At 41.6% G+C, this 16,594-nt stretch overlaps 1 protein-coding gene across 1 annotated transcript in view; it reads left to right on the top strand.

The window, feature by feature from the left end:
* The window catches only part of jph3b (junctophilin 3b), an 83,502-nt gene that overhangs the window by 39,789 nt on the left and 27,119 nt on the right, over positions 1–16,594 (top strand). Inside the window, exons 2-3 of the mRNA XM_015602660.3 lie at positions 10,800–11,383; positions 12,728–12,951. Of these exons, the coding sequence (XP_015458146.1) occupies positions 10,800–11,383; positions 12,728–12,951 (808 nt within the window). The remainder of the gene's footprint in view (positions 1–10,799; positions 11,384–12,727; positions 12,952–16,594) is intronic.

The raw sequence follows: 16,594 nt of genomic DNA, 5'->3' as shown, positions 1-16,594 counted from the left end.
ATTATAATCATTTTAGGTGGCACAGTAATACAAGATACACATTAATAAGACACAGTATGGTGTGATGTAGATGATGGTGATGATGATGATGATGATGATGGGGTTAGACTGATGTGTGGACCTTACTCAGGAAATGTGATGTAAAACAGATCAGCATTGAGCTTCCTCTCACACAGCCTGAGTGTGTAATGAGGAAGCAGGGTGGCTGAGTTTATGTGTGTGTGTGTGTGTGTGTGTAGAGTGTGTGGGGGTGGGGAGGATTCCAGTGCTCAGTTCTGTAGCTCCATGGAGCGTCCGGCAGCGTTCCTCTGCCTGCAGCCCACGGAGATCAATACAGGCCGGGGGGACGGGGGCGAGCGTACAGCCAACAGAACAGGAAATACAGTCAGAAAGAGAGAGAGAGAGAGAGAGAGAGAGCAGGAAAAATAGAGAGTAGAAGAGCAGATGGGGAAGTGAGAGCATACCTGTCAAGTCTCCCGTTTTGGCCGGGAAACTACCGTATTTTACTCCTCTTTCCCGCTGTCCTCCCATATTAGTATTTTCCCGTAAATTTCCCGTATTATATTAAAATAAAAATATATATATTATTGAGGAGACAGGGAGCTGATTGCTCTGTGTCTCTTAACCAATCGTGCAGCCGGTTCAAGGAGAAAGTCCCGCCTTTCAGGAGAAACAGCCAATCAGCTTGCAAAGGAGGGTCAGTGTGGGGAAGCCACAGGCAGCTAGTCGGAGCAGCTGATGTTAAAACATATCTGGATATACAGCGATTTTTCTAAAAGAAAGGGAACGGTAGGCTAATCCTGTAAACTGTGATGAGATTTTTCTGATAGCTGCTTAAAAATACTCGTCTCTGAAATAAAACACACATATTAAACCTTTTAAAATAAAAAAAAATACAGCTTGAACTAGAAATGTTAAAAATTAACTAAACTGATCAGGGGTGGAGTGATCAAAAGATTCAGTTTGCAGAATTTGTGCACCCTTTAAATATTTAAATCCATTAAATAAATAAAAAATATATTATGAAAAAGAGTGCATTTATGCCAAAAAGACATGAAATCTTAACTTTTAAAAAAATATTTGGAAAAGTGTTTTTAATTTGGCTGTATTAAAAGAATGACATATGTAGGAATGTCCGCAACATAATCTAATTGTGTGTAAGTGGTTCACATGTCGTTATTTTAGATTTTTTTAGTAAACCTGTCTTAAAATGTAAGGGATACTGAACCTACGTTGGGCTGGTGGGACAACTTTAAGCGGACAGAGGAAAATATCCCTTATTTTTTAATCTAAAATTTGACAGGTATGAGTGAGAGAGAGGAAAGGAGAAATAAAGTGAGAGAGGGAGAGGTAGGGAGTGAAATCATAAAAGAGAGTGAAAAAGAAAGTAAGAAAGAAATTCAGAATAGCGAGGAAAAGAGAAAGAGGGGGGAAAGTAAGTCAGTGAGAGGTAGACAGAGAGAGAGAGAGAGAGAGAGAGAGAGAGAGAGAGAGGTAATGAAAGTGGTTCAGTGAGTTGTTTACGTGTGTGGCTCCTGTAATAGCAGCATGTTCTCGAATGCTGCTGAAGTGAATCATCAGTGTGTGTGGGGAAAACGATTACCTCACATGTACACTACTCTCTCTCTCTCTAACACACATATACACACACACACACACACACACACACACACGCGCACACACACAAAGAGGAAATATTTCACTCATACACACCAACGGGCAAAACCCCGACACACTTTAAAATCATCTGGTCCGTCTAAATGTTTGAGCACTATGAATGTGTGTGTGTGTGTGTGTGTATGTGTGTGTATGTGTGTATTTTAACTGTCCCACTTTCCAGTACCATGGACAGCAGTGCCCGGCTGCTGCTCAGGAAGCCATGTGTATCCTGTATCCAATAGGAAAAGTTCTGGCCGATATCATAGAAAATTATATTTTTCTATTTCTTAAGCAAAAAAAGTGTTTAATTAAGCAATAGAACACGAGAGGGAGTGTGTTATCACGAATAACATCACGGCTGTGTTTCGGTCGTAGGCTTTGTAGTTAACTGAAACTTGACTACAAAACAGTGTATGGTTCATACAGACTAACACCACGAAAGTTAGCTTGAAATCAATATTGGGAATAAACGAAGATGGTAAACTTTAGGAGCATGAAATAACGCTAATACTCTCCTCTCCTGCTCCGTGGAGTCGTCTTCAGGTGAAAGCTGCGCATTTTTTGAGCATTTCTGCCTGTTTTGCTGGGTGGTGTTGGTTTTAGCCAATTTAGCTGGACTGTGGTTAGGTTAGCATAGCTTGCTTTAGCTTAGCATTAACTTAGCTTAGCCTAGCCTGGCTGGTTAGCGTTCTGGCTGTCAGGCGGCAGTAACCGAGCAATTTTCTTTCCCTTTTTTCCACAAAATTCGAGTCAGCGCTGCGGGCTGCGGGCGAGCGTGCCACGGCTGAGCGCTAGCCTGTGCTACGCTAACGCTGCTGCGGGTGTCCTGTGTATATACGCCGTTACTAGGCAACGCATCGGCGGAGAGATACAAGTTTAGTGTGAGAAGGCCATGATGTTATCACACATATATTAACACGGCTAGAACACTTCTCAACCAATCAGATTGTGAGGTCGGAACTAAAATGTTGTAAAATGTAGTTTTAAGCATAACTAAAGTTATAATCTTAACCATACATTCCATCGGTAAAGAACAGCCCATGTTCTGAATAAACATCTGCACTAATGTGATCTGGAGTTTTAATTTTTTCTGAGAGAAATGACATCTTCTCATTTAATGTTTTTATTTTTTTTTCTACATGGTAAATAAATACTGAACTCATCAAGACTATGAAGAAACACATAAGGAATCATGTAGTGACTTAAGTGTTTAATAAACCAAAAAACTGTGAAGCATTTAGGCGCTCTTTTCCTGGGTGCTGTTAACGTGTAACTCTTGCTCTTCCTTTCCTGTTGTGGTCCTGATGAGAGCCAGTATCATCATAACCATTTTGATGGTCCTTGCAATTGCACTTGAGAGTACTTTCAAAAAGTTCTTGATATACATTTCTTAAAGTAAGTTTCTTTACTTAGTTGAGTAGTTCTCACCATAATATGGATTAGAACATTACTCAAAATAGTAGAACAAAATAGTAGTAGAACAAAATAGTGCTGTTTACTGTATACCTGTAACTCTACTTCTTCACAACTTTACAACTGATGCTCTAAAACACATTAAGGGGGTTTTCACACCTGTAGTTTTTTTCTCTGTTCCGAATCAGTTGATGAGTTGGAGTGTTTTTTCCCTCTGTTTGGTCTGGTTTTACACAGGCATAGTGCGATCACTGTTTTCACACCTGCTTAATTGAACCGCACTAAAGTTATAAGTGGACCAGAGTAAAATTTTCCTAAGAGTTTCCTTAAAGTGTCTGTTTCTGTTAGTTAGATAGATAGATAGATAGATAGATAGATAGATAGATAGATAGATAGATAGATAGATAGATAGATAGATAGATAGATAGATAGATAGATAGATAGATAGATAGATAGATAGATAGATAGATAGATAGATAGATAGATACTTTATTGATCCCGAAGGAAATTTAGCAGCCAGTAGCAATTACACAACACAGTAGAAACAAAAACAATACACAGTAGAAACAAACAATAAGTGTAGTACAATACACTTATTGAGGGATAAATTCTAAATTGAGACTTAAAAAAATATATACATAAATATATAAATACAAAAAAACTATAGAAAGTGTGGAAGTAAACAGTCGTAGATATGAGGTAGTGCAGTAAAAGAATAAACTAAGTATAGGAGGTATTAGTAGATATGACTATTAAACATAAACATAAACATGTGCAAGTATTATATTTAAGTTAGGTGCGTAGTGTAGTGTCCAGGGGTGCAAAAGTACAGGATGTACAGTAAAGTGTCCCGGAGTGCAAATGTACAGGATGTACAGTAAAGTGTCCAGGAGTGCAAGTGTACAGGATGTACAGTAGAGTGTCCAGGAGTGCAAGTGTACAGGATGTACAGTAAAGTGACAAGTGTCCAGGAGTGCAAATAAACAGTATATACAGTAAAGAGGCAAAAGAGTCTCAGGGTGTAGATGTGTATGGTGTTTTTCCAGTACAGATAAAAAATAAAATAAAAAAAAGGCTGTGATTAAGAAAGCACATATGAGCCTTGTTTCTCATCTGTCTTCTCTCTTCCGGCTCCACTGGGAGGAGTTGAAGAGTCTGATGGCTCTCGGGACGAACGATCTTCTCAGTCTGTCCGTAGAGCAGCTCTGTGACAAGAACCTGCCACTGAAACTGCTCCTATGATCCATGATGATGGAATGTAATGGGTGACCATCATCATCCATGATGGAGAGTAGTTTGTGCAGTGTCCTCCTCTCTGCCACCGTTACCACAGAGTCCAGCTCCACGCCAACCACGGACCCCGCACGCCTGACCAACTTGTTCAGACGCATCTCGTCCCTCTTCTTCATGCTTCCTCCCCAGCACACCACAGCATAGAAAAGACAGCTGGACACCACAGTCTGATAAAACATCAGCAGGAGCTTCCGACAGATGTTAAAAGACCCCAGCCTCCTCAGGAAGTAGAGCCGGCTCTGTCCCTTCCTGTACAGGATGTCTGTGTTGGCTGACCAGTCCAGCCTATCATCCAGATGCAGTCCGAGATACCACCACCACCATCTCCTTGGTCTTGGAGGTGTTCAACAGCAGGTTGTTCCTATTGCACCACGCCACAAAGTCTTCCACAAGGTGTCTGCACTCCTCCTCCTTTCCTCCCCGTATACATGCCACAATGGCAGTGTCGTCCGAAAACTTCTGCATGTGGCATGTCTCAGAGTTGTACTGGAAGTCTGAGGTGTAGAGTGTAAAAAGGAACGGGGAGAGCACAGTCCCCTGTGGTGCTCCTGTGCTGCAGACCACAGTCTCTGATGTACAGTCCTTCAACCTGACATACTGAGGTCTGTCAGTGAGGTAGTCTGTGATCCAGGAGACCAAATATGGATCCACCTGCATCCCCACCAACTTGTCTTTCAGTAGGAGAGGCTGAATGGTGTTGAAAGCACTGGAAAAATCAAAGAACATGACTCTCACAGTGCTGCCTCCTCTGTCCAGATGAGAGTGGGTCCGGTGGAGAAAGTACAGTATGGCATCATCCACTCCCACTTTCTCTCTGTAGGCGAATTGCAAGGGGTCCATTGCATGTTGAACCTGGGGTCTGAGGTGGTGTAGAAGCAGACGTTCCAGGGTCTTCATGATATGTGATGTAAGAGCGACCGGCCTGAAGTCATTGAGCTCACTGGGATGCGTCTTTTTGGGTACTGGAACCAGGCATGTTGTCTTCCACAGTGTGGGGACCCTCCCCAAATGCAGACTCAGGTTGAAGATGTGCTGCAGGGGAGCCCCCAGCTCAGCTGCACAGGACTTAAGTAGTCTGGGACACACTTTGTCTGGGCCAACTGCCTTTCTTGGGTGGAGTCTCCTAAGTTCACCTCTAACCTGGTCAGCAGTGAAGGTGTGCAGAGGGGGAGGAGGAGGGGGGGCTACAGTGGTGCTGGTGGTCAGGACAGCTGAGTGTGGGGAGTAGGGGGGAGCGGGGGCTGAGTTGCTTGATGAGATGAGGGGGGGTGTGGAGGAGGTGTCTACCAGAGCTGTAGGGTCTTGAACAGGGCAGTCAAACCGGTTGTAGAAGGTGTTGAACTCATTGGCTCTCTCTACTTCACCATCTGCAGCACTGTCCATCCTCTGCTTACAGCCAGTGATTGTCTTCATTCCATTCCATACCTCCCTCATGTCATTTTCCCTCAGCTTCTGCTCCACCTTCTTCCTGTAGGACTCCTTGGCCTCTCGCAAATGGACTCCTGGTTGTTTTCTTTAAAGGCCCTCTTCTTCTTGTTTAAAATGCCTTTAACATTGCTGGTTATCCAGGGCTTGTTGTTAGCAAAACAACGCACAGTTTTCACAGGAACAACAATGTCCATGCAAAAGTTCATGTAGTCCGTCATGCAATGTGTAATCCCCTCAATGTCCTCACCGTATGGCTCCTGCAATACACTCCATTCAGTGGACTCAAAACAGTCCCTAAGAGCTGCTTCAGCATCAGGAGACCATTTCCTGAAGGAGCGTGTAGATGCAGGTTGTCTACGGACCTGGGGCTTGTACTGGGGCTGCAGGTAGATCAGATTGTGGTCAGATTTTCCCAGAGGGGGTAGAGGTGTGGCGGAGTATGCATCCTTTAGGTTGGAGTAAAGGAGATCAATAGTTCTGTTCTTCCTGGTGGGACAGTTCACATACTGGTGGAAAGCAGGGAGTACTGAGTCCAGTGTGACGTTGTTAAAGTCCCCCGAGATGGCAAGAAAAGCTTCAGGATGCTGTGTCTGAAGTCTCGCGATGGTTGCGTGAATGACATCACACGCGGCCTCGGCGTCAGCACGAGGAGGGATGTAAACACAAACAACAATGGCGTGGGAAAGCTCTCTGGGCATGTAATAGGGTCGGAGACTCACCGCCAACAGTTCAACATCCCGACAGCAGATGATCTCCTTCACAGTTACATGTCCTGGGTTACACCATCTGATGTTTACAAACAGCACGAGGCCCCCACCTTTGTTTTTTCAGCTCCGTTTGGGGTATCTGTCCGCTCTTACGGTGGTGAAGCCGGGAATATCCATGTTAGCATCCGGAATGTTGCTAGTTAGCCACGTTTCCGTGAAGCATAAAATGCTACACTCCCGATACAACCGCTGGTTACTAACTAGTGCCGCTAGTTCATCCGTCTTGTTGGTCAGAGCGTTCACATTCCCCATCACCACGGAAGGAACAGATGGTTTAAACCTCCAGCGTTTCTCCATGCGCTTAGCCTTTAGCTTAGCTCCAGCTCTACACCCGCGGTAGGGTCGGCGCAGCTCTGCTGGGATGTGATGCGTCTGGCTGGCGTGTTCCTTTGTTCGCAGCGCCAGCAACTCTTCCCTCGTGTAAACAAGGTTAGTTCCCCACGCGCTCACGAGAGTGGATTCCATGTCCATAGGACATACAAGTAATCACTACACTAGTGATAAAAGAGTCTTAAAACAAAGTAAAAGTAAGGAAAAAAGGCTAAAAAAGTACACAAAAGACGGAGCTACTGGAAAGGCTGCCGCTCTGTGCGGCGCCGGAAGTAGTTAGTACGGCGCCGGAAGTAGTTACTGCTTTAAATAACAGGAGGGTTGGTTAAAGAGTTTTAGATGGTTCTTTTTAGAACGTTCTAACCCTCCTATTGTGTTCAATTTACAAATTCATTTAATATAATTATCCTGATCATCCAATACTTTAGGCATTTTGCATCTGAATAAATTTGGAAAAAATATACATGTCAATTATTTTTGTACATTTTTTGCGTTATATTGAACTTTTGTACAACCATGGTGTACCTGGTCAAAAACAAACTACTAGAATTAAATGCTTAATGGTATAAAAAGGTGTATATAACTGGATTTAAACAGGACAAAAGATCTTACATTAAATGGACAATGTTCCTGTCCCACAGCTTCAAATGCATTTGTATACAGTTTATTTGTGGTGTGAATGGAGGTAAACCCATGCTGAAGACAGGGATTTTTTTACAGAAGACTATTCTTAAAAGGATGTCTGCCTATGATATAAATGCACTAGAATCACTTAACCAACTACATGGGGTACCACGGCAACTAATTAGCCTGAGTATCCACTTGAGACACACTAGCAATCACATGGAAGAAAGTAGACTGCCTAGCAACCACTAAGAAACTCCATAGCAGCCACCACTGCAAGGATATAAGAACCAATCGAAGCTGAAACATTGTACTCCTTCACCTTCCATTTAATGAATTCCCCAAAGATGTTAATTTTGCACAGTTTGACTATTTTAACTTAGGAGTGTACTCACTCTTGTTGCCAGGTCAGTGAGGCCTACATGCCTTAAGTAGCAAATAGAAATAGTCCGCTGAAATACAGCATCATAAAGGAGTTTCAGTAAAGTTTCTCCAGCACTGAGGCTGGAGCAGTACTAGCATAGCTGCTAACCACTGTGCTAGCTCTTTTGCCATTCAGAGGTGAATATATGGGACATTAGCCTGTGTGTTTACAGTGTTTAAACAATCTGGGGCAAACCGCTAGCTGATAGCGGCATGACTCAGGGTTTTTCAGTGTAGCACTGTCAGCCAGCGCTAAATGCTGCTTTCCATGGCTAGCTTTGCTGCTAACCGTGGTAAAATATTAAAAATCTAAGCTTACTGTAAGTAAACGGAAGTGTGTTACTCAACCAAATAAATGGTTTTCAGGTGAGAAATCTGTGAAGATTAATATACAGTGTTCATTTGACTTTAAATGGAAATTAAATGTTTTTTTTACTGAATGAATTACTGCACTGTTAATTGTGAATTGTAAATTGTTGTTAAAAGTCTATTGGACTGAAACCATATACAGCACTCCTAAACTTAATATAAATTTCCAGCCCTGTAAAAAACATTCTGGTTAATATCAGTTTCAATATTGAGTGGTCCAGAGGGCTAAGCGCTGCCACTATGATCAGGAGATCACCGGTTCGAATCCTGGTTATGTAGCTTGCCATCAGCCACTGGAGCCCTGAGAGAGCACAATTTGCCTTGCTCTTTTTGGGTGGGTAGATGGTGGTCTTTCCACGAACCACTCCAAAGGGTGATGTTGATCAGCACAAGGTGTCTTTGAGTGTTGGGCATCACTAGTAATAGAGGAAGTCTTCATTTGGTTGGGTACTTGGCCGTGTAATTTGTGAAGAAAATAGGAAAACATTTAGAAATAAAATTATTTTAAATATCTTTTTTCCCTGAGGCCGTTTGTCGTCTGTATCAGTGATGATTAGGTAAACTCTGAGAAAACCCCACCCACACCACTAGGCTGTCAATAAATTTCTGCATATTCTCATATCAGGAAAAGAATTCCCACCTGTATGGGGATAGGCTGAAATATATAGAAACAATGGCTTATATAATTTATTATTATACTTAAAATTATATTTAATGTACTGTATGAAATATACTGAAATCTATTCCCAAAGCCCTGGATACTATGAGTGTGTGTGTCATTGTGTGTGTTCATGGTCCTTCACAGGAACATGCTAATTATACACTCAGTGGCTAAGTCTCTTTAAAGATCTTGAGACTCGGCTTAATTTGTGTCCGGAAAACCAAAAACTGAACAAAGCATGACTCATCCAAATCTCCGGCCATCTGCTCCTAAAACACTGGTTCCCAGTCCCAGTTCTGGAGACCCTCCATTGTCTGTGCATTCCCTTATCACTAAACACAGCCAGACCTGTTCATCATCTTATTAACAATCTTTTTTATGAATTCAGGTTGGTGTCTCAGGTGTTAGATTCAGGTTAGATAAGGAAAAACATTAAGATCTGGAGCTGCTGTAATTGATGCTGAATCACACATTGCGTGTCAAATCAAGTACTAGCAGCAACATGGGAACAGCATTGCAAACCAATTTCATGTTTCATAATACTACCATAATGGGATGATATAATAAAACTGCTAAGATATGAAGGAAGGAATGTTGATTATTGTTAACACTAAGCATGTAAGTGGACCAGGATATTACCTGATTTCTGATATTTCCTAATCTTCCTGAAAATAAAACTTGTTTGTCCTCTTTCTGATGGTAAATTGCTATATTTTCAACTGTGGCAGAAATTACACTGCAAAATCAAAATTAATCAATCTACAAATCCTGCAAACGAATTGCCTTAAAAAGAACAAATAAGTGTTACTCATTTAGCCTTACACATTTATAGCATTATAATACCTGTTGATTTATGTAACTCAAATCATCTGTGCTTACCCTAAAAAATAAACTAGTTTCAAAGATTAAATTGGACGATAATGTTTACACTTGGCACATTTTTCTGTCTGGACTGGCTGTAGAAACTTTTACCTGGGATCCCCGCAATCTTGTTGTAAATCAATTATTTACCACTAGATGGTACGGGTAGTGTCTCCAAATGAGGTTGAAGTGTCAACTTAAAAAAAATTATAATAAATTATCATCGTGCAGAGAAGCAGAAATGTAATGTCCCCATATGAGGACGCAGGGTCTCAAGAGGTTAAGTGAGACAACTTGTTCAGTACACGTAAAGCAATATTTTTCAACCCCTCTGGCCTCTCTTCAGTTCTTATTCAAATTATGTTGTTACTGTGGTTTAAAAATGTGGGAATGAAGAAATAAAGACTTGAGTTGGCCTTTCTGATTTCTCTATGTTTGCAGTAGCTCTTGTATCAGCACCATCAGAAGCACTGTGGCTGCTCTGCTTGCTTGCCACTGAGCATGCTCACATCACATGTTAAGGTTAGTTTAAGGTTATCTGAAATCAGAACAATAAATACATTTATTGTTACCCTGCAAGTAAGTAAAATGTAGAAATAACTTGCAAAAAGTGCATTTTGAAGAAACCAGGTTTACTCATTTATTTTATTCATGACACCTATTAGATGTCACCGCGTTCCTGTATGTGTGTTGATGACAATTTGGGATTGGTGAAGACCTCTTTGTGTTTCTTTGAACTAGCTTTGACCTAGCTTTGTTGTCAGTTGTTTCACTTGTAAAATATTTTGCAGACAGTGAAACAGCTGACTGGTCTAATCGTTGTGAGATGTATCTACAGCCTTCTTTTTAAAGGCCTCAGAGAGCTCTTTGGATCTTCCCTTTGTGATGTTTGTCTTAAAATGAAGGTCCAGGTCATTGTAGAGGAGGTTACCCTAAAATGTCTCACTGTATATTTTCCTCTCTACCCGCAGGGACGTACCAGGGCCAGTGGGTGGGTGGCATGCGCCACGGTTACGGCATACGGCAGAGCGTCCCCTACGGAATGGCGGCCGTCATCCGGTCACCCCTGCGCACCTCCATAAACTCTCTGCGCTCGGAGCACAGCAATGGCACGGCGCTGCTAGCAGGCGAGCGGGCGGGCGTGGGCCCAGGCGTAGGACCGGGCAGCTTGGTGGCCAGCCCTGCCGTCTCTCGCGGCGGCTTCGTTCTGACGGCCCACAGTGAGGCCGAGCTGCTGAAGGGGAAGAAGAACAAAGGCCTGTTCCGGCGTTCTCTCCTCAGTGGCCTTAAGTTACGCAAGTCTGAGTCCAAGAGCTCACTGGCCAGCCAGCGCAGCAAGCAAAGCTCGTTCCGCAGCGAGGCGGGCATGAGCACGGTCAGCTCAGCCGCCTCTGACATCAACTCCACCATCAGTTTGGGTGAGGGAGAGAGCGAGCTGCCCGCCGGAGAGGAGGATGTGGATGCTACGGCCACAGAGAGCTACGCTGGCGAGTGGAAGAACGACAAGCGAACAGGCTGTGGAGTGAGCCGGCGCTCTGACGGACTCTGCTACCAGGTAGGGTTGAGAGTTTACTAGATTAAAAGTGAATACTGATGTTTCTAGCTACACCTAACATGTATCATTCTGGGGCTGACTTGCCTGCATTTTTTTGGCCGCCCTAAAAGGAACTCCAGATCCAGAAACCTTTTTAAAAAAAAGACTGTTCTAGTGCCTGTGGAAGAAATGGCCCTGGGGTTGCTAACAACTATCAGCTCATCTCAGAGGTTCCCAAACCTTTTGCATGATAAGGCCCACCTGTTACCACTTTTATTCAGAATACTGTTCTTTTATTATAAATAACAAAATAATTAGCTATTTGCTTTATTTTCTATATGTTTAGATGTAACTCATTTAGCTCTAATCTTCAGTATGAAAACATTAATTCAGTCACTAATATTTCATTTATTTTGTTCTGATAAAATGTCCTCAAACAAGCACATGATCTGTTTATATTTGTTCTGATTTGGGATTGTATGACATGACTGTCTCTAATGCGAGGTTCATACTACATGAATGTTTGTGTTGAAATTGCGAGTTAATTGAGTTGTTAAATTGTTGTTTAAATGTTTCAGCACCAGAGACTTATTTTAGTCTCTAGCTTTCACCAATCAGCTCATAGCAGTAGTGCTTGCATCTTAACTGACTAAACCCTGTTTGCTGTAAACAATTTTTTTAAGGGAAATTCATTATTCTGCTTTTTAAAACTAAAGGAATAATATTTAGCAATTAATCACTATTTGTGATAAAAATGTACTATAACCTCCATTCTCTGTTTCTGTGTTCCCATTGGCTGTAGGTAGTCACTGCTCCTGACTCCCAGTCACTGACTGGGACAGATATTTAGCGTGCTAAATGTTTGCCTTGTGTTTGCTCCGACCAATTGGAGACAGCTTAGTAAACAACTTTCAGTAGTTCACACTATAGGACTGATGATGAAAAAATAGATCTATTGATAAAAAACATTGTAAGTGACAAGTAAATGTCTATTGGCTCTAAGTGTAAGGGAATTGGTGTGTGTGTGTGTGGTACGCTGTGGATAAGCTCTGGATGCTCCAAGACCAGATAGATAAGAAGATAAGAAGCAGATAAGAAGATGAATGGATGGATGGTAGCGTCTTATGTTGAGGTCACATTAGATCAGAGAATAATTTGTATTTCAGCTTCTTATCTATCACAAACTTCAAAGGATCCAATGGAGTGTATTGAACTTAAAATTTTAAATAAAGCCATGTTACAATAACTTACTATACAATATGAATATTACTGATTCTTCGGCAAAGCTTCTACAACATATCAACAACAACATATTTAAACGTAAATATGCTGATTTAAGTTAATATTGCCCTCTTCTATTTCCAGGGGGAGTGGATGGGGAACAAGCGTCATGGGTACGGCTGCACCACCTTCCCAGACGGCACCAAGGAAGAGGGCAAATACAAGCAGAATGTGCTGGTCAGTGGCAAGCGCAAACACCTCATCCCACTGCGGGCCAGTAAGATCCGTGAGAAGGTGGACCGGGCGGTGGAAGGGGCCGAGAAGGCAGCAGACATCGCCAAGCAGAAGTCAGAGATCGCTCTGTCCAGGTGAGGCACACATTCTAGCTGTTATTATCACTGCTACTAAACTAAATAAGCCATAATGTAGAATTAGAAAAGTGCATTTCCAGAGCAGTCATGCAGCTGAAGTAGTCCCACATCCAGAGAGTTGCTAGTTGGTTTTTCTAAGTGGTTTCTGTGTTGTTACCATGTGGTTGCTATGGTACTATGGTATGATAAGTGGCCGCATTGACATTATTTAGTTGTTTGTAAGGTGGTTGCTATGCTGTTGTTAGATGGTTGATATGATGTTGACAGGTGGTACACCAGGTGTTTGGCACATCAGTAAAATGCTGTCTTTCAGTTGAAGTACTGTAGGTAGAGTTTGGCCACAGTGTCAGAGTGTGGGAGTTTACTACACTCTGAAAGAATAAGGTGGGAATAATGTTGGGCCAAGCAGTTTGAGGGTGAGGCTATACATGTACAGCACAGGCCAAAAGTTTGGACACACATTGTAGATTCTCACTGAAGGCATCAAAACTATGAATGAACACGTGGAGTTATGCACTTAACAAAAAAGGTGAAATAACTAAATAACAAAATTTATATATATTCTAGTTTCTTCAAAATAGCCACCCTTTGCTCTGATTACTGCTTTGCACACTCTTGGCATCTTTCTCTCAATGAGCTTCAAGAGGTGGTCACCTCAAATGGTTTTCCAACAGTCTTGAAGGAAGGAGTTCCCAGAGGTGTTTATTAGCACTTGTTGCCCCATTGCCTTCACTCTGTGCTCCAGCTCACCCCAAACCATCTGGATTGGGTTCAGGTCCGGTGACTGTGGAGGACAGCTCATTTTTTGTTAAGTACATAAAACTCCACATGTGTTCATTCATAGTTTTGATGCCTTCAGTGAGAATCTACAATGTAAATAGTCATGAAAATAAATAAAGAAAAGTCATTGAAAAAGAGAAGGATATGTCCAAACTTTTGGCCTGTACTGTATGTGCACTCACCAATATCTCACTCTCCTAAACACATAGCTCATTGATTCATATGCAGTAAATAGTATGATTACGATTACAAAATAATTAGCCTAGGGTTCTAGAGAACTAATAAATATCACATCAAAATATGCAACACTTTATTATAGTGTATGAATGTAGCAGTACACAAAAATCACTGTTTGGTTCCACACAATTCGACACATTATTTGGATCAATAGGGAAAAAGCAGCAAAATCCTTTTTTCATTTATTTCAGACACCAATCAGTTTGAGCTTAGTTTAGCTTAGCATGGACTATTGTTAACTTGCTTATACCGAACATCTTGTTATAAATGTTCTTAAACATTCTGTTCTTTTATAGAACCATAAATCAATAAGCTTTCCTTGTTCTATTTTTAAATGTGACCCACTCAACTCAAGTCTTCATTACAAACCCATTAAAAGGAACATATTATACAAAAACTCTTTTTGCATGTTTTTGTATTTCCACTTGGCTCTTGACTACCTCTATAAAGCACAAAAAATGTAAATTAGCTGAACAAGTTTAGTGTCAGGAATCATGTGATTCTATGAGCGGTTTGCATGGCTCCCTTATTGTAATGCCACAATAAGGAAACCTGCATAGAACCAGCCTTCAACCGTCAGCCCCTATCGGAGCCCCACTCACTAGATTAGTTGAAGGAACACCATTTCAAGTATTTCGTTTGAGAACCTCAGACAGTATACAGCAAGATTAGCCAGCAGACTTTGTCTGAGGGAGGGATCTGTACCTAATGTTCGTGGCAGGTCAGGAGATGATGGAGATGTAACTACTTTTAAATAATGAGTTTTGTGTTTCTATCAATCACAGTTAAGCATAAAAACTGCTATAGTGTGGTAAATGCTCAGGCTAAACATGACGTGGCCAGCAAAAGCTTGAGCCCTTAAATGGCTCATTCTAAAGGAAATTGATATTTGGCAAGAATATCTGATCAAAAAACCTAATCCGATTTTTCGCCTGAATGTGAGACAGATCTGACTTTTTCAGGCATCAGTTCTGCTGCTCTGTGTCTGTATCACTGTCAGTAATCATTTCTGTAGAGTTAATGGGAAATAACCAGTCTCTGCAGAACAAATGATGTATTTCAGGCCTGATTTCAGCAGCAGGAGCTCATGACCCACAGCAGGTTTTACACACTTTTTTTTAGATTTAATGTGTATTTTTTTTAGATAACAACGTATAACAAACCTCAGATAAAGCTCTGTACAAGTATAAAGATCAACTGCCATTAAAAAAAATTGCTATAAAACCAAAGCTGTGGTAGAAATTAAGAAAAGTCTTTGCAAGTGGGTTTTTACAAATGCCTTATGTGGTCCAGACTTTCTGACTTTTCAGTTTGGATCTGAACCATCGTAGCAGGTGTGAAAGGGGTCATAAACCACAGTGTGGACCAAAGGACCAGAGTTTGGTTCGACCAAAAGACTTGTTCTCTGTTCGGATCAACTGTTTCTCTGCCGTGTGCAACACTTTTCTAGGTGGTTTAGACTTTCAGACCAAACCAAAGGAGAAAAGAATTGGTGTTGTGCCGAAATCAAACACTTAGACTGGGAATAGATTTATTTGCTTTAACAGTAGATTAACCCTTGTTTATAAACAGAAATAAAAGGAATCTGAGGATAATCTTTAACACTCAATCTGCTTGGGGGGGGGGGGTCATGTGTAAGAGAAGGGGAATTGAGAGCTAGTGCTAGAGAGCTAGAATTCAGTACAACACCTGGTACAGCAACTCAGCAAAATACTAAATACTAAAATGACTAACTTTCTAGAAACCAATTATTATGAAGTATAGAGACTCCGCTCATGCAGCTGATGATGACAGGATGTAGTAAAGTTATTTAGTCGATAAAATGTAGTGCGAAACCAAAACTAACCAGATCAAATGTACACAGTGTAACAAAGGCATGAACCTTGGAGCAGACTCTGGTCCACATTTTCATGTTTGAAAACTCCCTCAGTTACACTTCAGTTTCAGTTAATTTAAGTTAATTTAAAACCTACTGAAACACATTTGTAATGTGTTTGTCTGTGTGGCACACTTCTGCTGAGCCGTGTGTTCATTCCGGAGATGAAACTGACTTGCAGGAGGCTAAGTACGTCAAGGCACCATATAGATTGCTAGTATATTGGCATGCTGGCTGATGGCTCTATTGATGTAGGGCAGCAAAGGCACGCATGATCAATAACGCAGGCATGTGAGAAGGCTGTGTGTGGTCATAAACTGCACAGTCCAGTTCACATGTGTTTACAGCTGTGTCTGCCTTTGTAAAGTGATATATGGAAAACAGAAACTGTTTAGCCATAATATTAAAACCTAAAACCTGTCTATTATTGTGTGGTTCCCACTGGATCAGCCAACATAGCTCTGACCTGTCAAGGCATGAACTTAACAAGACCTTTTTTTTTTTTATCCCACTTTTCTCCCCAATTTAGCTATGCCAAATTGCCAATAATCCCACCCACACTGTTTTTTTCCCCTCCATTTATCACTAGTAATGCCTCCTCCAATACATGTGAAGTCAATCACAGCGCACTCTGAGGAAAGCGCAGCGACTCGATTCCGATACATCAGCTCATTGACGCCTCATGCTGATCCACATCAAGGCCAATTGTGCTCTCTCTCTGGGCTTCAGCAGCCAATGGCAAGCTGC

Source organism: Astyanax mexicanus, chromosome 10 (assembly GCF_023375975.1).
Source record: "Astyanax mexicanus isolate ESR-SI-001 chromosome 10, AstMex3_surface, whole genome shotgun sequence".
In the NCBI taxonomy this organism is placed as follows: Eukaryota; Metazoa; Chordata; class Actinopteri; order Characiformes; family Acestrorhamphidae; genus Astyanax; species Astyanax mexicanus.
Note: the sequence above shows the minus strand (reverse complement) of the source record. Positions and strands in the feature narration are given on the sequence as shown.